Consider the following 24,740-nt stretch of genomic DNA (forward strand, 5'->3'; position numbering starts at 1 on the left):
GCTTTCATTAGTAGAGTGACATGGCTGATTAAGCATTTGCTGCTGAAAGCACGACCACGAACACACACCCCTCCTATATGTTCTGGTCTAATTGATGACTAGGAAATGTAGCTGCAGGAAGCACAAGACAATGATTTACACTGACATACACACACAGTAAGCTTAGTTAAGTCAGCACAGCAGTGGACAGAGGTGAGCTTCACCTCTTCTCTCACTTCTCATTTCATGTGTAACCAATAAGAAGCCTGATGTTCCATCTTAGTTTAAATGATGGAACTCTGACTGATGGTTGGAATTTTTAGCAGTTTCAAATTTTTCAAAACCCCATGTGACCGGCGGAATGGTCGAGCTTCAAAGATGCAATTCGTTGATTTGAAAGCGGCGTGTCAGCCAGTATAAAGTGATTTAAAGCATGTGTCAGTAACTTATCTACAGTTATATGATTAGAGGCAGTTTGAGGCACGTTCACGCCGACTCGCGGCACCCGAGTGATTTGCAGAAACGTTGTCGTCATTTGTGTAAAACGCTTTTCACTTTTAAATCACCGCCGTTTTCAGCGCTGCTTCTGCTACACATAACCAAAAAGTGCCAAGAGAGACTTTGTGGATTAGGTAAAGAAAAACAAAAGGCTTTGCTGGCACGCTCTGAAAAGAAATGTTTCTCTCCTGTTTATCCCGGTCACTAATCTCTCCCCCCTCCCCTACGGAGCAGAATTTAAGTTTTCATCACAGCTCGGTTTTGCTCTGACTCGCAGTTTGATCCTCGGCTACAATGAGCCACTTCGCTGGTTTTAATATGAGAAGTGTGCCAAAAGAGCTGAGACCTGGACGAGACCTGGCCGGGCACAGCAAAGTCATCACCTCCATCATCTCCTCCTCCTCCTTCTTTCTCCACCCTAAAAAGCCACATGTCTGGAGTGAATGCTCTTTTGTTTCTCAGGGGTGCACTGGAGGAGTCTGGAGAGTGTACGGGTTTTATCTAATTTGATGAAAGTGGCAGCCGCTCCAAACTGCAGACTGTACAGCGTTTAATTGGATTAGAGGCTGCAGAGGATGCTGCTTGTCAAATTAGGTCCTGAATGAGCCGTTCTTCACCGGCTGCAGACGTGCAGGTTTTTTTTTTTTAACAGGCAAACTTGACGCAGGACTAGCACTTACAGGAACGGAGCAAACAAATGGTACGTTAGTCCATTTGATTTGTGTAACAGTGGATCCTTTGCTGGAAGATGAGCCTCTTCAGGGTTTAATAAAAGTTCTCATCCAGTTCTGGAGTCTCTGAAGTCCTCGTGGACATTGTGATGGACCACGTGTGCTACAAAGGCGAGGCGTGATCTGTGCCTGCTCACCCACGGAGCTCTGGCGCTCTTCCCCTTCCCCAAGCTGGCATGGAGCTCTTGGCGATCGGCGAGGCGCGCCTAATCCACTTTTGATGAACTCGGCTAATGGACTCCCTGCTGTCCTTTATCTAAAGCGCTCGCTTTTTAGTCACGAATACTCCATAGACACGAGCCCTTCTTCACCACGCCCCTCACACGCAGCAGGAAGGTGGGGTTTCAGCCATAAATACCTCCTCTGCACCCTCAAATGGACAAAAAAATAAAAAGACAACTGTTGCAGATGGAAATGGCTCGCCAGAGCACACCTTTCGTCATACTGGAGGCGTTTTCGGACCGTCGCCCGGATGTCAAAAATATACCCGATTGGAGCGTCTCTGGACTTCGCCTTCCTGCAGAGCGTGAGCGGAGAAGACGCAGACTAGCCGCGAACGCCCGCGAGCGCCGGAGGATGCTGGGACTGAACGTTGCGTTCGAGCGGCTGCGCAGTGTCATCCCGCGCCTGCAGAGTGACCGAAGACTCTCCAAATCCGAGACTCTGCAAATGGCGCAGATCTACATCGGGACTCTGAGCGAGATGCTACAGGACAGAGCTGAATCTCCGGAGGTGACCTCAGAAACGGAGAACGGTGACGTTAAAGCAGAGGACGGAGTGGAAAAGGACTCTACAGACTCAGAAGCGTGTTGCGGAGGGGACACAGAGAATCGGCTGCGGCACGAGCTCAAAGGAACACTGAACTTTTGGGAACGGAGCAACGGCACGAAGTAGCGAGTAGCAATGTCATCTTTATATGTTATATATTTTTGGAACTTTGTAGAAATGACATTGAGCTGAGGATTTGTACAGACAATAAAAAAAATTGAAGAAAAAAGAAAAAAAAAAAACATTGTAATGGATTGAAAGAGAAGTAATGAAAGTAACAACTTTTTATTCAAGTTAAAATTATATACACGTAATCAAAGACATTATTTTTGAAATTGGTACAAAGTGTCCAGGATCCTGTGGTTGGCTTTTGGACGCAGCTTAAATGTGACTTCAACAAAACTGAGAGGGGGGAAAAAAAAACAAAAAAAAAACTGTATAAAATAAAAAATAAGGTTCAATTCTGAAAAGTAGTCTATCATTCTAGATTTCCAAGAGCCGATATTTACAGAAATATGTACATCTGTGTGGTTCCATTCATTTCCAGAGTTAAGAGAACAGCGATGATTAGCGCACTGAACAGCCCTAACAGAACACACACACACACACGAGACAAACGACCAACAAAAAAAGTTTGCAGCAGGCAACAAAAAATAACACGTTTTGATAATACGCATCAATTCCAAAGTAAATAATTAGAATAATAAAAACACCTTGTATGTCTTTTCTGTACATCTAGATGCTAAGTTCATTTCTGATTTCATCACAGAAGGAATAAACACATCATGGATTTGTGAACGAGTGTGAAAGGGGGAAAAAAAAAAACAAAAAAAAAAGTAACACGAATGAAAAGTGGAACTGGACACGTAAAGGTGTCATAAGGAAGCGGGCATGGAGATGGAGATTTATATATAATAAAAGATATAAACGTTAAGGGCTTTATACTGACATTCAGCTTAAAAATCATGCAGCGCCCTTAAATCCAAATAAATTATTTAATAATATATATTTAAAAGGAAAAAGAAAAAAAAGAAAAAAAAAAACAAACAAATGATAAGAGGAGCTGATCTGAGCACTTGGCTTGTTCCTAATTGTGTGATTTTCTCATCCGAGCACAACAACGTTAGGTCTTCCGGTTGTTATGTGGTGAAGCTAAACCACAAGCACTCGATAAGTGCATATGCGCTCGGGTTCACGTGCTCGTTCTACGCCGAGATGGAGAATGAGATATCAGGGACGTAACAGGAAGTCTCCCTGTGAGCTCTGTGTCTAACCTGCTGAACTTATGGCAGGTTTATTCCTGATCTGCCTCCTGAACTAAGGAAGAGTTGATGCGCTCTCTGGATTTGTTCTTACACCGGGGGTCGTATCCTTCAGCTTAACGTAAAAATCGAGGTGAGTGACAGAGTAACGGATGAAAAGCATGCGTGTTCCTCTAAGGCTGATTTGTGACATGACATCATCAGGGCATAGCGACAATTGGGTTTGATATTAAAAAAAAAAATCAAAAGAATAAAATTAAAAAAAAAAAGAAAAAAAGGAAGAAAAAGAATATTTAAAAAAAAAAGGGGGGGGGGCAGGACTGCTGACACCCAGCTGCTGGTGGGTCTCTGCATTCCTCTGTCTGGACAGGTGTGTGTGTGTGTGTGTGTGTGTGTGTGTGTGTGTGAGTAGGGGTGGGTGTGTGTGGGGACCTCCGCTCACACACTAGCAGTGCTCGAGGTAATCGATGACCCGAGAGATTGACTTCTGGCCCGTGGTGCCCACGTCACACTGGAAATAAAAACACAATCCGTGGTTACACACGCGTGCGCACACACACGCGCACACATCCACCCAAAAGCTGAAATATGTAGGAAATACTTACAGTGAGATTCATGAAATTTAGGAACTTCTTCAGCATTTCTGTCATTATAGAGAAGTCACCTTTGGGCAGGTTTTCCCGCACAGTACTCACGTTCATCTGGAACAGAACACACAAGCGTTTGCCATTAAAGTCCTTCGAGTGCTCAAATCATTTCTTATTAGACGCCGTTCCCATTTCTTTTGGACGGCATTGTTTATGCCGGAATAAATCAGCTCTGCCTTCGGCTTCCGCTTCTTTAACAAAGTCTCGTGTCGTCCGGCTCTTCGGTCTTCTGGAGTCTTTCGCTTCTCTGCGGTAGACTTTTCTACCTTTTGCTTATTTAACCATTACTAAAAGGTATGGTGTTAAACCTCGTCCTACATCTCGGTTACACTTTCTAATTAGCCTTTTACACACTGCAGCTGGGAGTTATTTGATCAAAAACAATGAGCTAAATATCCTTGATTCTGTTTGGCTCTTTGTAATTCAGTGAGCGCACGAGGTTGGGCATAATTGCTTTTTAATTAATAGGATTCCTGTTTTTTTTCCAATTCCCCTCGTCTGCCAGGCAACAGTTGTTTTGCCGCAATGACATCTCAGGCCTGACTGCACTGATAAATAAAGAATTAAGCCTAATCTCATTTCAATGCAAATTTGCATACAAAAGCTAGGAGCGTACAGAAGATTAGATTAAAAAAGGAAAAACTACACCGCAGTCGGGGCCCAAAACATTTTTTAAACCTTCTGACACTTTCGTCCTTTGAATTTCTGCTGTTGTCAGCATATTATACACACACATACACAGACAAACAGAAATGCGTCCAGATCATCTTTACGCTGCCAACACTTACATATGACTTTCTCTAAGTGTTTAACACGTGAAATGTTTTCCAAATGCTATGAATAACAAACGGAAGCTTGACAGGAGACGCCAGATGTCGTCACGTATTAATTTTCGCTGACACAAAGCTACTCATCTTGACCACATCCATTTAAGGTGTTACAGGGACCGCGACCCGGACGTGGCTACGCCTGACGCCCCAGCATTCCTCTTCTGATCGTTTAGTTTGAAAGACTTGAATATCACCTCTGTGTATAACTTATTGTGTTAGGGGATCATTTAGCCATTTTGTTCGTTGCAAACAGGATGAAGACAGATGCTCTCCTTCCTTTTCCACTTTAAACACCGATACACCTTCTGATCACATTCCACTACAACAGCGCTATACTCACTGTCCAACCTGCCAGTCACAAATCCTACATCGGTGGTGTTGAAAGATCGTACGAGTTTCCTGTCTGTTGTAAGACTTCGGCCGGATTTTCTCAGAATCAGATTGCTACATTGATGAAATAAGAGGAATAAATAAATGGCTTGTCGTGCAGTTGCAGGATCTCTCTCGCTCTCACACACTCAAGAGAAGAGAAAATGCTGAGCTGCAGATACATGAAAGTTCCTGTAGAACAAGGTAACAGCAACGTGATTCTCTCTCTCTGTGTGTGTGTGTCTCCTACACTTGTCTATTATAACATCAAACATAAATGATGCCCTTCCCAAGAGTCCTTCTATGTTTCAATGCCTTTTCCATTGCAATTTCCATCAAAAACTTGAGAGGACGCATAAAAGCTTTCATTTGCAGCAGTAAATGTGGAGTGTGTGTGTGTGTGTATACTTACAGGGCTTCCCTGGCAGAGGCAGCCCAAAAGCAGTGCAGTGTATGATGCCACGATGCTGTCCTCCATGTGCTTCCCTGCATGCTGGAGCGCTACCAAAAAAAAAAAAAAAGTGAGATACACACAGTTGCCCTTTTCACTGAAAATGTTGCCAGTGTTTGCTGACTATTAGTAAGCGCTGTGTGCATGCGCACGTTTGTGTGGGTTTCTCACCTTTGTTGAGGTCCAGCTCCTCTTCATCTTCGTCTTTCTTCTTGTTCTGGTTGTCCGTGCCCTTGTCCTCCGACGCCACCCACTGAATTTCACCAGACGTCTCCTGCCACTCGCCGCTCTGGTCCAGTGCCTCTGTGGGCACGTCGTTGATGAAGTCATCCGTCTCTGCCTCAGCCAGGACGGCGGCATGCTCACGCTGGAGGAACAGCTACACACGCACACAAATACGCTGACATAAAATTTTACGATCACATGGAGAACATCCTCATCACACAGAGCAGGAATGATGGGAAAATTGAATCAAAAAACAATAAAAAGAAATTAAGCTAGCTAAATGTGTCCATTACAGGAAACACAGTCTACATTTTTACAGAGGACCATCACAGCAACTCGTACCCTAAACCTGTTAAACAGTTAGTGAGCAGATTCACTGATATGACAGTTACAGGGTTTTTTACCTCTTAATCATCTGTAACCTGATGCAGAAAAGTGTCTGTTTGACAGAATGTGATAACTTGTAACCGATTCTGGACATAAGGAGCAGTGAGAGAGAGGAACCCAGAGGAACCCCAAGAGTTAGAGAGTCTTTGTTTATCTGCTCCCTCTGATTTAGTAACACACAGGAGCCTAAACATGGACTAATTATCTTTGCACAGTCTATATGTTATTAATCTAATCTACTCGATTACAACAGTGATGTTAATGTAACTTGGTAATGAAAGTTTAACAAATGATGTCTTTTTAATGAAATTATACTACAGACACGTCATACTGAAGCATTTCATAATTGCCTAGCTATGATAAAACTGTAAAACATTAGTAAAAGAAAGTAATTACGCATGTGTGTGTTTTGCACATGACAGACCTTCACCAGTGCAGCGATAGCACTCAGTGAGCCCTCTGTGTTCAGCTCCTCTTTGTCTGACACACATACGGAGTCCCAGAGTTCGCCTCCGTCCATCTCCATCTCCACCAGACAGTGTCTGTTCCTCGCACTGTACTCCACCAAGTTGATCAGCAGTCCCAAACCCTATACACACACACACAAAGCTCATTGCTCCATATTAGCCCTGAAACATTTATTAATAATTCAGTTCAAGTTACATAAATGAGGGTGCACTTGACTAGCTTGTATGATGTGAAGACATAATATATGGTCTTATAGCTGATTGGGCATCGACCTGAAATCTGAACATTTCATCAGGATAATTTGTGCAAAATAAAGCGTGTGATTGGCGTATGGTGATTGGCATATGGTAAAGCAGGTGATTGGCATATGGTGATTGGCATATGGTAAAGCAGGTGATTGGCATATGGTGATTGGCATATGGTAAAGCAGGTGATTGGCGTATGGTAAAGCAGGTGATTGGCGTATGGTAAAGCAGGTGATTGGCGTGTGGTAAAGCAGGTGATTGGCGTGTGGTAAAGCAGGTGATTGGCGTACAGCTGGCCATACGGATGGAGTGGTTTTGTCTGAGCAGCTCACCAGCACTCTGATGTCAAATCGCTGCTCCTGTGGCAGATACTGAGGCACCCTGAGCACACAGTTCAGTGCGGTGATGATCAGGTCCTCCTGTTCACCAGTCTTTGTGCTTCCCCACTCTAAACACGCACATGGAGGTCAGTTTCTACACTTTCTAATATTCTATATTCTGCCTGTTCACATAACATGTTTCCAGCTCACCGTTGTCATGTGTAAGGTTGAGCAAGACGCCGATGACTGCTCTCATACAGTCCTGCACCGCTTTACCCACGCTGCAATGGGGCTGTGAGGACCCTGACGAGCTCCTGCTCACATCCCTGCTGTAGCGCTGGATCATCTCCTCACAGTGACGCAAGGCCCTGACATGGACACACAATTACTCTTAGAACAAAAAAACAAAGCTATTTATAAAAACTAGGAATTGATTTAGAATTAATAAATGCCACACACACACACACTTACTCAAATATATACAGTGATGCCTCGAGATACGAGTTTAATTCGTTCCGTGACTTTGCTCGTATCTCAAACTGCTTGTATCTCAAAACAATTTTCCCCGTTTAAATGAATTGAAATCCCATTAATCTGCTCCAGCTCGCAAAATTCCACTCCAGTTGTTTTGTTTGTGTTTTGAATATGAAAAATGTACAGTACCTGTACATATAAATGACAAATATTGTATAAAAACATACAGTAATAAAAGAGAATGTTAAAAAAATAAACTGGTTTTACTTTACGGAAGATGCGCACGGAGGTTGCGGGAGGAGTAAACAGGAGGAATTTTGTCTCGTACGTACACTTTCACTTTCGTTCACTTACTCGCTACTGTACACTCTTAATGCTACTTTACACTTAAATGGAACTTAACTAAACTTCACTAAAATTAACGAACTTAAATCAAGCACCGCGTTAGTTCAGGCAGGCCACGTCGTCATGCGTGCATCAGCTGTTAATCAGCTGTCCACGACGTGCACCAATCCGGTTACGACATCCATATAACCCCACCATTTACATTCCCATTCATAGAGCCCTCTAGTGCGTCGCTGCTGCTGCGATTTAAAATCCCTCCTCCAAACCCGACTCCACCATGCCGGAACCTGTGTTCGTTGTACCAGTTTACGTCATAAATCTCCACATATTTTTCTCTCTCTCCCTCTCTCTCTAATTATTTAATTATTTATTTATCCATTCATTCATTTATTACTTTCCAAAAACGCATAAGCGAGCATATCTAATACTATGCATGATAAGTGGTTTTGTTATACGGGGGTTTATTCTATTTTCTAGTCGCTGCTCTCCGCGTTCTGTCCACGCATGCGCACGGATGGGCGCGTAGATTCTTGCCCAGAACAGAACCATACCGCCAACACTAACTGTATGCATATCATCTAATAAATTCTCTTTTGACAAAGTGGTCCTGACAGAGCTGAAATTCTCTTAACTTAACTGAACTTAATTGCTACAATTTCACGATTTCTTTACATTAATTTTGCTTAATTTTCTTCATCGCTTTTCTCTTCACTTGTTTTTGCCTTTTTTGTCACTCTTTCCTCACTAACATCTGCCGGTCGTTTTTTTAAAAAACCTGCCCTGGTGGCATATCAGATGCGGTGTAGTCGCACAAGTTACATTTTTTAACGGCTCCAACGCTCAAAACGGATCCGAAAATTACAGATCCGCAGATGGTCGGCACCTCACGCAGCCCCTTTGCGACTCTCCATAGGAAATGAATGACTTCCGTTTTATCGACCGTCGTTTGTCATGTGCAGTGGAAAGGCGGCTTTAACCGAGTGAGACGCGGGAAGCTGAGGAGGGGAAACAAAGCACATGTGGTTGTTGGGGATCTTTGTTTCGGCGGCAGCGGCTCGGATGCTCGTATCTCAAAAATTTGCTCGTATATCAAGACAAAAATTTGGTCGAATCACAGCTCGTATCTCAAAAAACTCATATGTCAGAGCACTAGTATCTCGAGGCATCACTGTAATATTAAACAATATATTGTTTATATAGACACACACACACAAATACACAAGAGTCTGTTAGACCCCGAGTCCTTACTGTAACTTGTGTGTGTGTGTGTGCACAAGCATAAGGCCATGTGCTGCTTAACACAGAGAGCTTCACATTGGGCGTTTCTAAAAAATGTGATTAGCATAACAAGGTCTTGTTAATTATGGAGAATGGTGGCGAGTGGGTTCATGTATTAGTGAGCTCCTTATTATCACACTGTAGAGTTTTTCTGGGCATGTAGAACTGAATGAGGGCCAGCTGAGGGATTGTGTGCGTGTGTGTGGGGTTCAGACTGACCCAGGCCATGCTAGAGGGAAGCCGGGGGCTAATTGCATTAGCAGAGGAAGTGTTTCACTAATCGATGTGACAACAAAGAGTCGATTCTATATATGAAAATACAGAGAATCGACTTTTATCCTGTGTATCAGAAATTCATTTTCATGTGTCAGGGTAGAGCCTGAGGAAAATTACCCTGCGTCGGTCCAAGAATGACCCATTAATTTTTTTTCTTAATACTAAATTCATGGCTGCTTTAATAAATCCAATTCTCAGATCAAATTAACTTAAATCTGAGGCTCTCTCTCTCTTTCTGTCCAGAAATTGTGTCTTTACATTTTCTATAGTTTATTTATAACTACGGAGCCGTAATATCTTTTTTTTTTTAGTTACAAAAAGGACTTTTCGCAACTTCAAACAACTCAATTTACTAAATAATTAACATTTGTTTAATGCAGAAGTGCAGGGAGGCAATTTTACACTGTATTGTCTACAAACCTACAAAATCAGAACAGGAACACCGGTTTGCAAAAAATCCTTCTGGTAACTAAAATATTAACAAACTGTAGTACACAAAGTATAGAAGATGTAGTGAGAGAGAGATTGAGAGAGAGAGATTGAGAGAGAGAGAGAGAGAGAGAGAGAGCGGTAGAGAGATTGAGTGAGAGAGATTGAGACAGATTGAGAGAGAGAGAGAGAGAGAGAGCGGTAGAGAGATTGAGTGAGAGAGATTGAGACAGATTGAGAGAGAGGGTGTGAGAGAGAGATTGAGACAGATTGTGAGAGAGAGAGAGAGAGAGAGAGAGAGAGAGAGAGAGAGAGAGAGAGAGAGAGAGAGAGAGAGAGAGAGAGAGAGAGAGAGAGAGAGAGAGAGAGACTCAATTTTAAGTTTTTAATGATCTGAGAACTGGGTTTGTGATTAAAAGACTAGTTATCTAGGTGAATGGCATTACTCAAACTGACATGATTTTAAACACTGAAAATACTATAAAACTCCAAGAAACCTTAGTATACAGAGGGCTGCCAGCAGAGACATCGTGCAAAACTGCTCCCTAAAGAGATCCACTCTTCCAAAAAGGAGCAACAGTGAAATGTTAATGTGTCCTGAACATCACAGTGTGCTGATTATCATGATGTGATCTAAACAAACAGTTGTAGGGACACATTTATACCAGGGCAGCACTGAAGTATTTAAGTATACTTTTTCTTTCTTTCTTTTTTTTTTTTTTTAAAAACACGGCTGATAGAGAGGTCGTTGAAGTTGTTGGGTTGTTTTTCCAACGCTCCCTGCAGCTCTACTGAATTCCAAGAAGTTTATAATGAACCTCAGGGAGCTAAATCCAGACATTTCATAAACAGGAGCTGAATCACTCAAACCCAGTAGATACTTGGCACTGCAAAACCTTGGCAAGCTTTTAGGCAGTGTTCCTGCAGCGCTTTTTAGATGAAGCAGCAAACTCTGCTGTGCGTGTGTGTGTGCGCACTTACTTAGCCGAAGAGACGATGAGCTGGGAGTCTTTGTAGGCTATCAGGTAGGCCTGGTTCTCTGAGTTGTGCACAGTGACCTAATGAAAGAAATAAAAACAAAAAGAGTCAATGAAGGTCAAGTACATGGGAGGGGAAAAAAAGAAGGAAAAATAAATAAATAAATAAATAAATAAATAGTGTGTGGTGCTGTTGAAGGAAGTGAATCAACAGCAGGCTGGTGTGATGAAGTGGAGTTACGCACTAAAGTTGATATATATGAATCAACGCACAGATAGAGATATATACACACACACGCATATATATATATATATATATATATATATATATATATATATATATATGTGCTGCTTTCACAGAAAATCCTATTTCCAACTCTTAAGTATCTTTCAGTGTGCCAGTGTGTGTTACTTACACTCTCCAGCACGCGCAGACACCTCTCAGCACCCCACAGCGAGGCCACCAGATTCTCCTTATCATCCTCGCAGCTCAGGTTCTCCACACACTCTTTCACTGCAGGAGGTACGAGCGTACAAAACGACCGTCACACACACTCTCCAGCCCTCAATAACCAGGCTGATTTCTTTATTACAGTACACACTAGATGATTTATTAGTTGCCGGTCAGTTCAGGGCTGAAGTGAAGGTTTTAAGATTTAGAGTCTGTGTGTGTGTGTGTGTGTGTGTGGTGGTGGGGGGTGCGGCACAGACAGCTGAGAGATAAGAGCTGCTGCATCCACGTGTGCTGCCGTCGTGTATTCACACACAATATCACAAGACTAATAGTAACACTATGTTAATAGATATTAGGCATTAGATGTAATGAAAGAAGAAAGATTTTATCTATAACAAATGGCTTTGTTGGAATTTTAAATGGAATTGGGGTTTGGAAGACTTTTTTTTTTTGGCAGGTTTGAATGTGAAGTTCGTCATATTGGATGAGTATCGGCTCGCGCTCGGGGTTAGTATCAATATCAGAAAGAAGAGTGTGACACTTTTATATAGAATTACTGAAAAGAAACACAAACCCTTATCTACGATGTGGTCGAGTCCTCCCAGTAACCGCAGCTCCTCTTTAAACCAGTCTCCTGCTCTTTTTGAGGTTAGTGATAACAGCGTTTCCATGGCCAGATGCCCCGTCTGCGCACGCACACACACACACACACACACACACACACTAAAGACAATGCAAGAGAACACAACCAAACTAAGGTTCATCCTATGCCTGAGGTAAATTTCCCAGAGACTGATTATTTAAAATTAACATACATATCTAGCGAAATGACCTGTAAATGACCAGTGTCCATCAATCTCATCGATCTGATACGATATGGTTGTTATAGCAACAGCTCAGGCTGCATTACAGAACACAGTGCAACCCACTCAGAGGTCACGTATGCAGAAGAGGGCAGATAAGAGTAGTGTCACTGTGACGGAAAACATCTCTGGATAAAGAGAGGTTTAAACTGAGTAGTAAAAGATATAGAGTCGAAAAAGAACACAACATATAAGCTCTTTTCAAACATGAACTTATTCCCCTTGAAATTTCAATACATACAACACTGAACATTAGAATGTTGGACTAAACGGAGGTTTTAAAGCACATCTCTATGGTCCATTAATAATAGATGAAGATTGGAGGGCAGACAGTGCTTTAAGATCGTCCATGGTCAGAGATGTTAGTCACTGAACATTAGAGCAAAATAAAAAAAAGTTACACTGCTTCCCTTTTGAAATGGAAACACGTTACTGTAAGCTACTAGATTAACCCGAAGCATTATGTGCGCTATGCGGTACCGTGATGTTCTCCAGGTCGAGGTGCTTGTTGTGCACCGTCTCACAGAGCTTGCGGATCCGCTCTTTCACTTTGCTCATCTCCTTGGCGGAGAGATGGCTGTCTGCTGTTTTGTCCTGCTCGAGCTCCAAAAGGCGAATCATCAGCTCCAGACTGGCGCGGTCCAGGTCCATGTTCAAACGGTCACGACTCAAGATGTACATCAGGGACGCCGTGCATAGAGCGAGGTTCTGTTAATGAGTGTGAGAGAGAGGGGGGGGGATATGCTTTACGAAAGAGAAAGACAGAGCCTTTAATGCAACTATCCTGAGCTGATTCCAGTTTCTGTTTTTTTTGTTCTATTAATTTTGCATAATCATTGGGCGTCGTCTTGTTAACAGTGGGACTTCTATTCCATCACCTTTTGTAGTTTCCTCACTTGTGTTTGCTCTGTGTGTTTTATCAGGTCTCTGACAGAACCAGCTCTTATTCGCGGTCCATGGACTCATCGGAATTAGAGAAAACACAAATACAGCACTAGGGAATGCTAATCACCAGAGCAGACAGTGACCACGTTGTTGACATCTAAGCACATACGTAGGTTGTATTCAATACAAAAATTTATTACAACACTCGAGATTACTGTGCGGTTAAAGGGCAATAATCAATCGTCAATTCCGCTTACATGACAAATTTGCCGTGGTTAGAAACGGAACTTAAAAGAGATTAACAATGCGGTGAAATGTCCGTGAGAAAGAGTGGTGTGTGTTGGTCTTACAGGGTGCTGGGGGGCATCATTGATGGTCTTAAAGACTTGTGCCACTTTCCCCCGGGCCCTCAGGTGCATGCGGAAGCTGGGCAGGGCGCAGCGAGTCGCTAGGCTAATAACACTGCAGAGACACAAACATTCAGACCCATCACTTAGATTATCCATTAGCATTCAACATCATCCATCATCCTGTGAAAGATTCTCTCTCTGTCTCTCTCGCTCTCATTTTACCTAAGGCAGCGAGTGTTGAGAGGCTGGCCGCTCTTGAGGCCTGTAGCCAGGTACTCGAAGTCATCCGTGAACTCCTGGTTCTCTCCGAACTCCACCACATCGTTGAAGTGCTTTACATGCTGCACCACTGTATATAACTGCGGAAAGGAAAGATGTTTCTTTTGAATAGAATAATAAATCTTCCTCCAAGGCTAAGAACTTATCACGCATAGTAAGGTATAATAAGGGGATAAGATATTAAACTCGGTAGTGAAAGACGTTTGGAGTCTAAAAAGAAGATTGCTATCTTGGACACGTGACATCACACACACTCCACACTGAGCTCTTTAATGTGAAGGTAGTGTAAGACAGCATTAAAGAGAATATAGTATATAGTATTTGTAATTATATGATGGAATAAGTGGTGAATGGGTCGCTCTCTCTCTCCCTCTCACCTCTTTGTGCTCTTTCCGGCATTTCAGTGCAGTGACGATGTCCTGGTAAGGCTCAGTGGGCACAGTGACCGATTTGGTAACTTTGGGTGGCAGAGGCGGAGTCTTGAACACGCCCTCGTCTCCCTTGTGCGAGTTTGACTCCTTGCTGCTCCCGGATGAAGTAGCCTGAGAGAGGAAGGAGGAGAAGAAGTGAGAGAATTAACACACTAAACACAGTGTTCATCTCTACTCACACTGGCACAACCAGCACACACACACACACACACACAGAGAGAACACAGGTGCGAGTGTGTCATGCACACATGGTTCTCAGAGTAGTTCTAAACATTTACATAACAGTGATCGAACCGGCGAATAGCAACACGAGGAACCAGGTGTAAAGAGAATCTACACTGTGGCTGCGTGTGTGTGTGTGTGTGTGTGTTACTGACCGGAGCGGCCTGTGATGCAGATGGAGGAGGAGGAGGCAGCTCTTCAGGTTCTGGTTGATTCCAGTGTCTTGCATTATACACAGCTTTAGTAGGAGACTGCAGAGACACAAACCCACATTTTAACACACACTGGAATTAAGCTGCTCTACATCACACTTTACAGTCTGTACATAAGCTCACGTCTGCGTTATTTTTAATCATAGGAAGATCAGCCATCTTTGGGAATACATTTATAGCTAATGCAGCACGAAGCCTGTAGCCGAGGTGCATATTTTGAAAAAAAAAATCCTGTTTTTCCATTAAAGTGAGCACAAGGCCTTGTGATTACAATCACAATGGGACTGTATTAGCGCTCGTTTGTTGCAGTTCAAATGTTTGTCCACTAGGTGAAACGTGATACACGACGATGTTAAAAAAAAAAAAAAAAAAAAAAAGATACGGTTCTACCTCTATGGACAAAATCTAAATCCAAAACCTCCATTACAAAACATTTACAGGTTTTTCCGCCCGAAAGATCAGTTTTAGTGCCAGAGAAGTAACAGTAATCTGAGTGTTTATTTTTAATTAGAACAAGACGCACAAAAGGATTAATAGTGCAGGATGAATTTATCATTACGACACAGACACTGCTGGCTCTTCTAGAACTCACTTTGCGGATTAGGCACAAATCAGTAAATGAAACAAATCTTAATTTCAGCATTAACACAAACATGGCATACTTTAAGATGCACGTTGAAGCTAAAGGAGCTTTTTTCTGCATCCCTGAGTCTGTTATTTTTCCTGGTCTCCCTTCTAAATGAGTCTCTAATTAAAACTCGTTAAGGAGGCTCTGCATCCTCCTGCCTCGTTTGAATGTGCTGAGCTCAGAGGTCTTTAAGAGTCAGGAGAAGAGCACAGAGGGAAAAAAAAAACCTGCTTCAGGAATAACAGCCCGATGGTGAAATCGGAAGCGGATGCCAGGACCGCTCAAACAGCAGGAACTGACCGAAAATGGGATGCCAAGTTAAGCACAATGAGGTCAGCAGGGGGAGAAAAGAACAACCTGGCAACCGCACTGGGATTTACACCAGGCAGAACTGCAGCTGGGTTATTAAACACCGATGAAGAGAAACACAGGAGCGGCTTGGCCCCACAAGTGCCGCTCCGTGGGAGGCCGGTTTCATTTGCACTAATTAACTAGCTCTCCTCAAGTGCCTTTCACGGGCTGCAGTGATTTGGAACACACCCAATTTTATCCACGCCCAGCCAAGAAGGTTGTAAATGCCAGGAATCATTTATAAAATAAATAAAAACTTTTTAGGACATAATCAACAGGATGATGTGATAATGCAGCGCTAACGTCACCACCCTGAACAGCAGAAGGGTTTTATTCCTCTCACCCAAAGGTTTATATGACACTACTCCGTTTATCTGTTTGAAGCATGTAATCATTTCAGCGGTATTGGTTGTTTTAAACGCATTTATGTATTGTGGAATTCTGCTCTACAATTAATGGCTCGTGTGTCACTGAATAACGCTCGCTAAAGGGCAAGTGCCTGCGTGGTGATATTAATGCTGTAATCCTACCAAATAGGGCAGCAAAAAAATAGAAAATAAATAAAAGAGCATTAAAATGAATGAAATGCCCTAAAAGCAACCATAAAACTGAATAATGAACCACTAGAGTCTGAAGGAGATAATGGTCAAGTCAACACTTCTGCCTCGAGTTTAAAGGAAAGCAGCGATAAACATGAGGAGTGGAGCACAAGTAGACCAAGGAGAAAAAAAAGCTTCCACTTGTTTTTTTGTTGTAAGAGTGAAAAAAGAAAACCTGGAGCATGTGATAAAGTTATCAAGACATCAATTTATAAAAAGGAAGAAAAAAAAAAAAAAAAAAAAACCCATACCCTGAAAACTATAATGTATTACACTTACAGCTGAAATGGAAAGCTGATCGATAATTTAATCATCGTGATTAGCCTGATGGAGATTAAATCTGAAAGCTTTACCCGTTTGGGTCCACTGAAGATCCTCCTGCTGCTCTCCTTGACTTTCTCCTGAGGTTTGACTTGAGGCCTCTTTGGGACCTCGGGTGTGGTGTGCGAGTTCACCTCAGGCGTCTCCAGAGGATCTTCATTTCAAACAACAACAAAAAAAAAAACAAAACACTGACCTCAAAAGTGAAATAATGATAGAGAAAATAAAGTAGTAAAATTATATTCCTATAAATCATAAATCACACTCAGTAAAGGAGAAAAGAGGAAAGCAATTAACCCTGAGATAATTGATAAAACCTGCTGAGGAAAGGCACGCACACACACACACACTCTCCTCTGCAACACACCAAATAGCGGTTATAAATCCCCTGCTAATAATCTGAGTGATGTGCACGGACCTGTCTCAATTAGAAAGTTCATCATGGACCTTAAAAGAAGAGGTAATGGTCAGAAGCATACCAAACACATCTGCACATCTGGGTTCTGGACACGGTGATTCTGATACGATACGATTTAGTGGCTCTGATCGATTTGTGACCGGTTGAGTTCAGGATCTGTGGAAGGTCTGGTGTTAATCTCTAAAATGGAGTGATGTAAATCATTTCTTCTCAAATCTGGTTTCAGATTTCTTGCATTCGACATGGCAAACGCTGAAGAAATGCAATATGAGGAAGCTTGGCTGTCTTTCTAATCTGTGGTGTGAAGAAATTTCGGTTTCGTTGTGAAGCATCAAAAACGGTTTGCAAGCAATGTTTTAAAAGCGCCACCTAAAATGCTGAAAACGAATTAGCGACAGAACAGAGCCTTGCTGTCACTACAGATAGTTGAACCTCACTTTCTTTTCTATTTGTTCAAGATATGTTTATAGTCCTTTATTTATTTTATGTCATACAGTGCAACAGGAATGTAAATTAATAAAGGAATATAAATTAAAAAAGTTGTTTTTTTCCCCCGAAGAAATAGTTAAGGAAATAAGAACAAATTTTGAACTTAATAAATAAATAAATAAATAAATAAATAAATAAATAAATAAATAGGCCATCAGTACTGAACCAAAAACATTAATAAAAATACTAAAGTATGTATTGAACTGTAGGCTAGTGTTATTGATGCATCACTAGTATGTGTGTGTGTGTGTGTGTGGGCATACTGACCTCGCTTGAGGCCAAGTTTCTGACCTGTGCTGCTGTTCTCCTGAGATGCTTTGGGTCGAGAAACCTCTACACTAGGCACTCCAGAAACCTCCACTGGAATGGAGGCCATCCTCTTTGTCTTTCTCGGCCTGTCCTCATCCTCGTCCTCGTCCCCGTCACTGTCGCTCAGATCATCAAACCCGAAGTATTTGATCTTGTAGTTTGAGCTGCCTGAACAGACGGGGTCTCCTTCTGCAGAGGGAGCATCTCCGTCGTCAAAGCCAAAGAGATCCAGCTTGCTCTCCTTTTTGGTCTTGTTCTGTGTGGATTTGGACCTGACAAGACCAATATAAACACCGCACAGTAAAGAAATAGTTCTGGATTCTGATTGGTCAGAAGGTGTTGCTTCATTTTCTTTAATAGCTTATATGACAGTGTTAATATCAATATAAATTTGTCTTATGAAGATCGAGATTCTGCAGCGTTACCTGGCAGGTTTGGTCTCGGGCTCAACTTTCTTCCTCAGCCGTCCAGCCTCTCCCGGATCAGCCGCCGGTGCACTTGGTGTATACTCCTCCATTCCCCGCTCCATGGAGTCTTGAATGGTGACGTTGCAGGCAGACATACTGGACGGGTGCAGGACCGTGTAGTCCCTTGTCCTGCCCCGGCTCTTGCCCTCGCCGTCCTTCCTGAATCCTGCACCCTCGCTGTTCGACGTGCCTCCGAAGGTGGATGGCTTGCTTTTGTTAGGTCTGCAGTACGTCCTACAGTTGGAGGCCCTGAGCAACGACTGTGAGTGGTCTTCTGATTCTGAAGGTTCCACCGGGAGATCCAGGTCAACCTGGCCGACCTCGGTGACACTGGTTTCGGCAGGGCGTTTGGTCAGGAGGCTGCTGCCAGAGGTCCATGTGCTAGACGCAGAGTCTCTAGAGGCTGAGAGAGGCGAAGTGGAGCGAGACCCCAGTCCGACAATAGCACCCCATGCGTCAAACGAATCGTTGTCTTCAGATTTTTCTGACTTCAGGGTGGTGGTCTGGGCTAGCGGTTTGCGGTCACTCTCTGAAGCATTTTTGTACCAGGAGTAGCTGTGATGTTCGGAGTTTTCGCTGGACCAGCTGTGGGGCTTGCCTGATAAAAGATACACACATACACAGACAACAATTAACCTGGTGGTGATTTTCTGAAACAGACCTTCTTTCTGCATGCAACACATACTGTAAGGGGGGTGGGGGTAGTTTGTGTCCGGGTTTAAAGCCCGTCAAATACAAACGCTTACTCTGACCAAAGAAATAACAACAGTGCTTTTAAGAATGATGATAACTCTACCCAGTCAAAATATGTCATCAGTGCGTGCCTGTAAACAGAAGGAATGTCTTCGAGGGCGCAGCAACTGCTAATCTTTCCATGCTGCAAAAATAAAGCTGAATAATATACCTCAGAGGTCAGCGCTTAAGTGGAACTGTCTTGAAGTAAGCACAAAACAATAATTACTGGGCCGGGAGTCAAAACAGTTGTGCTGGGGAGGCGGTCTGACTCACGCTAAAGTACAGCCTAAAACTCTACACAAACCTGTCACATGTTCTTGTACTATTTTTACAATATATAGGATGCAGCCTGAGATTGAGATAATACAAGAAAAAAAAAGGAAGATGGTGCGGCTAGATGTGAGCTTAAAAAATAAATCAATCAAATTTACCTAGAAGATGGTTACAAGTTTAACATTTACCTGTTAACAAGGTCAGGAATCAGACTTGCGTTATTCGCTGTAATTTCTCATTAGTTATATTATAAAATAATAAGAATGAACCATAGAAAATGAAGGAGTCGTGTAAAATATGTGCTATTGAATCGTACAGTAAAGTCACCCTGATACACAACAATCTGCTTCATTTTCTTACTTTTAAATCTGCTTGATGTTTTGAGAGTGAAGACATTGTGGAGCAGCACAGACACCAGGAGATAAGATCCTTCACAGAAGGATGTTTCATTGGTTTGCTTTGCTCTGTATTCAGACAGAAGGTTATTTTGGTTATCTTAAAGCTGCAGACTCCACGACTTCCCAAAGACATTTAAATCATCCAATCGTTTGCTCCAAGCCTGTAACGGTTCTGGACACCGGAAGGTGCAGAGGTTTTATTCAATGTTTGCGTACAAGTTTGTTTAACATTTCTGTGTACTTGTACACACGCTGTATAAATGCAAGTTGAGCTGAACTCTAAAAGAAGACAGCTTAACCCGCCTTTAAATCCTCTTCTTTAATGTCAGCATCACTTGTGTGTATGTATGTCTTCTGAAACGGTGTTCCAGCTAATCGGCGACTCAATCGGCCAGATAATTCTCTCACACCCCGGAGAGGAGGCAGACTGAAATACCAGTTGTGGTGGAGCGGAAATATAAAATAAGCGCAGGAGAAACCCATTTGTAGATCCGCTGGGCTCAGCAGCCTTTGGGCGTCTGGCCTTTTTAAAACGTCAGTTTGAAAGCAAGAAGGCATGAAGTTGTCTGAGTGCTAAACTTGGTAACATCTCTTATCCTACAAGAAGCACCATAAACAAGCTGAGTGTTCGCATCTCAATATGAAACAGCAACAGAGGGGGAAATGACAGATTGTGATCAAACCATTCATCTAAAAGTACACACATCCACATGTGCTTGAAATACAGTGAAGTTCTTATTATTTCCTCCCAAATATCCCCATGTATGCTAAATGCCATGACTGCTACATGAGACCAGGCATCATCAGAGCCACAGCAGCCAGCTGCTGGTGTTCTGTCCAGGGGAACCGTCAGGTTTTACTCTGTAGTTGGTAATTAACACTGATGTTCTTATCACACACTGCCAGCGCTGTAGGTCTGAGCCTGCTGTCACCTGCAACCCTGTAACACTGCCAAACATGCCACTTCCTGTCAGGAAAATGTCACTGAGCTGTTCGGGACAAGTCTGATGCTCCCAGAGGGGGCGCTGTGTTTTGTCTGATCTACAAGAGCCACCTGTCACTCATATCCAACAGTCAAGTGGAAGAGGGGAGAAAAAACACGCACACACGCACGCTCATACTCACGCGCGCACACACCCCCTCACGCAGGCGCGCACACACACCACCTCACGCAGGCGCGCACACACACCCCCTCACGCAGGCGCGCACCCACCCCCTCACGCAGGCGCGCACACCCACCCCCTCACACGCACGCCCACCCCCTCACACCCTCACGCAGGCGCACGCACGCACACCCCCTCACACGCACGCACACCCCCTCACACGCACACCCACCCACCCCCTCTCACACGCGCGCACGCCCACCCACCCCCTCTCACACGCTCGCACGCCCACCCACCCCCTCTCACACGCACGCACGCCCACCCCCTCTCACACGCACGCACGCCCACCCCCTCTCACACGCACGCACGCACGCCCGCCCCCTCTCACACGCACGCACGCACGCCCGCCCCCTCTCACACGCACGCACGCACGCCCGCCCCCTCTCACACGCACGCACGCACGCCCGCCCCCTCTCACACGCACGCACGCACGCCCGCCCCCCTCTCACACGCACGCACGCACGCCCGCCCCCCCTCTCACACGCACGCACGCACGCCCGCCCCCTCTCACACGCACGCACGCACGCACGCCCCCTCTCTCACGCACGCACGCACGCCCGCCCCCTCTCACACGCACGCACGCACGCCCGCACGCACGCCCGCCCCCTCTCACACGCACGCACGCACACCCGCCCCCTCTCACACGCACGCACGCACACCCGCCCCCTCTCACACGCACGCACGCACACCCGCCCCCTCTCACACGCACGCCCGCACACCCGCCCCCTCTCACTACGCACGCACGCACACCCGCCCCCCTCTCACACGCACGCACGCACACCCGCCCCCTCTCACACGCACGCACGCACACGCACACCCCCTCTCACACGCACACCCGCCCCCTCTCACACGCACACCCCCCCCCGCCCACACGCACACCCGCCCCCTCTCACACGCACACCCGCCCCCGCTCACACGCACACCCGCCCCCTCTCACACGCACACCCGCCCCCTCTCACACGCACACCCGCCCCCTCTCACACGCACACCCGCCCCCTCTCACACGCACACACACACCCCCTCACACGCACACACACACCCCCTCACACGCACACACACACCCCCTCACACATACACACACACCCCCTCACACATACACACACACCCCCTCACACATACACACACACCCCCTCACACATACACACACACCCCCTCACACATACACACACACCCCCTCACACATACACACACACCCCCTCACACATACACACACACCCCCTCACACATACACACACACCCCCTCACACATACACACACACCCCCTCACACATACACACACACCCCCTCACACATACACACACACCCCCTCACACATACACACACACCCCCTCACACATACACACACACCCCCTCACACATACACACACACCCCCTCACACATACACACACACACCCTCACACATACACACACACACCTTCAGACACTCACTATCTTCGTTTTACAGAACATTTTAAAATAGTCCCAATATTATCAACTTTAATTTATTTAAATGGATTGACATTAGATGTAAACCATGCTGCACCACACGCAATTTGTTCCAAACAGTGTTCGGTTAATACTCGTGTCCAGTTGTTCAACATTTAAACCAGATATATCTACATTTTTCCAGCTTCCTTTAACAAGCATATCCTTGTGTTGTCCATCTCTATTCAGGCCGTTGCACACAATGGGGAGTCCAGTTGTTACTCTAGAATTGATCATGCCATCTGATCTCTAATAAGAAATCTGATTCCATTCATCGAACACATTTATTTTTCCAATAATGTATGTGCATGTCATGGTAATTCAATAGGGGTTTTGTTGTTGATGTTCCTTACTCTGTAGCTTATAAAGTTAAATAAAAAAAAGAAAAAACTTCATACCTGATGTAGTGCTGCTGAAGAACTTCCCTGAGTCCTCCGGCACCCGAACAGAACTCTTATCTCCACTCAACGTGTACAAGGTGCGGGTCGGGGGCCAGCTGGGTGCCGCCGCCTCCACGCTAGCAGGCTGGTTCACTCTGCTGTTCGGCTCCAGGGTCAGACCGGCTTCTGCATAGCCCAGCTTGGACGGGGACTTGGACACGTTACGGGAGGACACTGGCTTCGACTCGTCATCGCTGTCAAACCCAAACGGGTCTTCAGAGTCATCGTCCTTTGCCATCTTGGGCTTCTTGGTACGGTCCGGTCGGTCAGCCTTCATGCTGGGTCTTTTGGAACCCAGCTGAGCTTTGTAAGTGGTTTCTCCCCATTTGGTGCTGAGTGTGGCACGCTTGTTGGACAGAACCTCATCAAACTTGGACGTCCCATCTCCCGCCTTGCGGCTGTAGGTTTTCACGATTCGAGACGTCATTGTGAAGACCGTTTCATATTCTCTACATAGAGAAGGAAACACAAAACACCAAAAACAAATGGATATTACAAAAACATCCTGGAACTGATGCCCTGTAGTTACACTGAGGAGAAACTCCAGCTCCTTGGTGAGTAAACAAAAAGTCACAAGAAGAAAATAAAACTAATCATCTACTACATTTTATATGACATTTTTTAGCAGCTTTAACACACAATAACAATGGTGTTTAATAGTAGCTCAGGACAAACATACACAGAACTTTATTTCGAAAACAGACAAATTAAGAAGTATTATTAATAACACCATTACCAACAGCACAGTTAGCTATGAGTAACCAATAGCTACCCAGCAAATATTCAGCCAATTCTCGATCCCCCAGCTAACAAGAGCAACTCTTCAAACTGTTTACACAAAAACAAACGTATCATTCTTGTTTTATAAAAAAGATAAACATGGCTAGCTAGTCACCATCATGCTAAAACGACTCGGCTAACTTCAGCGCTTATCAGAAGTAGTGTTTAGCTACAGCTAATTAGCTTTGTTTAGCTAATTGGTGCTTGTTAAACTCCTGTAAAACACCGACGGTAAAAACACAGGCTTTTCCCACCATCGAAATATTAAAATTGTGCGATACAAGAAAATTCTGCGATTGTGCAATACAAGAAAACACGACATAACTCGGCGACATTCCGTTTATTTTTTTTTTCACAACAAGTACCAGGCGAGCTTGTAAAATATGCTAGCGGCTAATTCAATAGCGCGGTAGCCTATTAGCTAGCTGTGTGTGAAGTTAGCCAACTTTGCCCGTAGCTATGTTATTTGTGTTTACGACTCTACAAGATCGTATCGAACAGCGTTTATATCTAGCTTATGTACTCGGGTTTTTAATTACTGATAAATTATCACCGCGTCCAGCTTTGTAAGTTTGCAAGGCTCTCGCGCGCTAAGCAGGTAGCTTAGCATTAGCTGCGCTCGCGCTACATTACCCAACTGTCAGTCGGGCCTCCTGCTCCAGATCTCGGATTCTGCACAATATAAACAAGAAGAAACTACTCCACAAAACGACCTTACAACAAGGCTCCGACAACGGAACAGAGAGTCGATGAGATCTACCGAGGCGAACCAGCTCAAATTCCGAAATATTAAAACGTACTATTGCAGTTTTTTAAAACAGCTTTCTCAGTTGATTGTATCGATTCTTCAACACCGACGGCCTCCATTCGAGTTCCTCCCTCCTTTTTGCCCTTTCGCTAGCAACGTCAAACGTCATCACGCTCGAAATCCAAATTTGTCCAATCACAAGCCGGTAATTAGCATACGAACAAGTTGATTGGTTAGATGACATGCCAGTTAAGCCTGAAAGGCGTGCATGCGAGACACACGTACACGTATTTTCATGTGTACATTGGGAAGTGTAGTCCACAAAGAATGTAAATAATCCCATAAATCCGTCCAAATAGATTCTCTAGGCTGTCTAAAATGTCGGCATTTTAGTAACAATTATAAATGCATTTACTGGCGTTTGTTTTATTATATGCTTATTCTAACGGAACTGCTTTCCGGTTTATTATTGTATTAATTTGAATAAACGTATATACTTCC

At 44.2% G+C, this 24,740-nt stretch overlaps 3 protein-coding genes across 5 annotated transcripts in view; 2 read left to right on the forward strand and 1 right to left on the reverse strand.

The window, feature by feature from the left end:
• The window catches only part of zgc:174164 (uncharacterized protein LOC570656 homolog), a 202,553-nt gene that overhangs the window by 86,273 nt on the left and 91,540 nt on the right, over positions 1-24,740 (forward strand). The gene's annotated exons all lie outside the window — the stretch shown is intronic.
• On the forward strand, positions 1,450-2,102 carry atoh1c (atonal bHLH transcription factor 1c). The gene has a single exon (XM_060888052.1). It carries the CDS (start codon positions 1,584-1,586, stop codon positions 2,100-2,102), a length of 519 nt encoding a protein of 172 aa, XP_060744035.1. The 5' UTR covers positions 1,450-1,583.
• Positions 2,243-24,409, reverse strand: waplb (WAPL cohesin release factor b). 3 transcript variants are annotated; one of them, XM_060862212.1, is made up of 21 exons: positions 24,292-24,409; positions 22,670-23,160; positions 18,196-18,835; positions 17,729-18,042; positions 16,587-16,708; positions 14,599-14,694; positions 14,168-14,332; positions 13,734-13,870; positions 13,512-13,623; positions 12,757-12,984; positions 11,988-12,099; positions 11,376-11,473; positions 10,964-11,040; positions 7,391-7,548; positions 7,193-7,308; positions 6,572-6,736; positions 5,707-5,914; positions 5,497-5,585; positions 3,844-3,939; positions 3,681-3,749; positions 2,243-2,378 (listed from the first exon to the last, which is right to left on the reverse strand). In XM_060862212.1, exons 2-20 carry the CDS (start codon positions 23,136-23,138, stop codon positions 3,684-3,686), a joined length of 3,468 nt encoding a protein of 1,155 aa, XP_060718195.1. In that variant the 5' UTR covers positions 23,139-23,160; positions 24,292-24,409; the 3' UTR covers positions 2,243-2,378; positions 3,681-3,683. The 3 variants fall into 3 exon arrangements, with proteins under 3 accessions (XP_060718195.1, XP_060718185.1, XP_060718203.1); XM_060862202.1 differs by lacking the exon at positions 2,243-2,378 and adding an exon at positions 2,387-2,561; XM_060862220.1 differs by lacking the exon at positions 2,243-2,378 and having other exon boundaries at positions 2,387-3,749; positions 17,753-18,042.

Source organism: Tachysurus vachellii, chromosome 2 (assembly GCF_030014155.1).
Source record: "Tachysurus vachellii isolate PV-2020 chromosome 2, HZAU_Pvac_v1, whole genome shotgun sequence".
Taxonomy (NCBI): domain Eukaryota; kingdom Metazoa; phylum Chordata; class Actinopteri; order Siluriformes; family Bagridae; genus Tachysurus; species Tachysurus vachellii.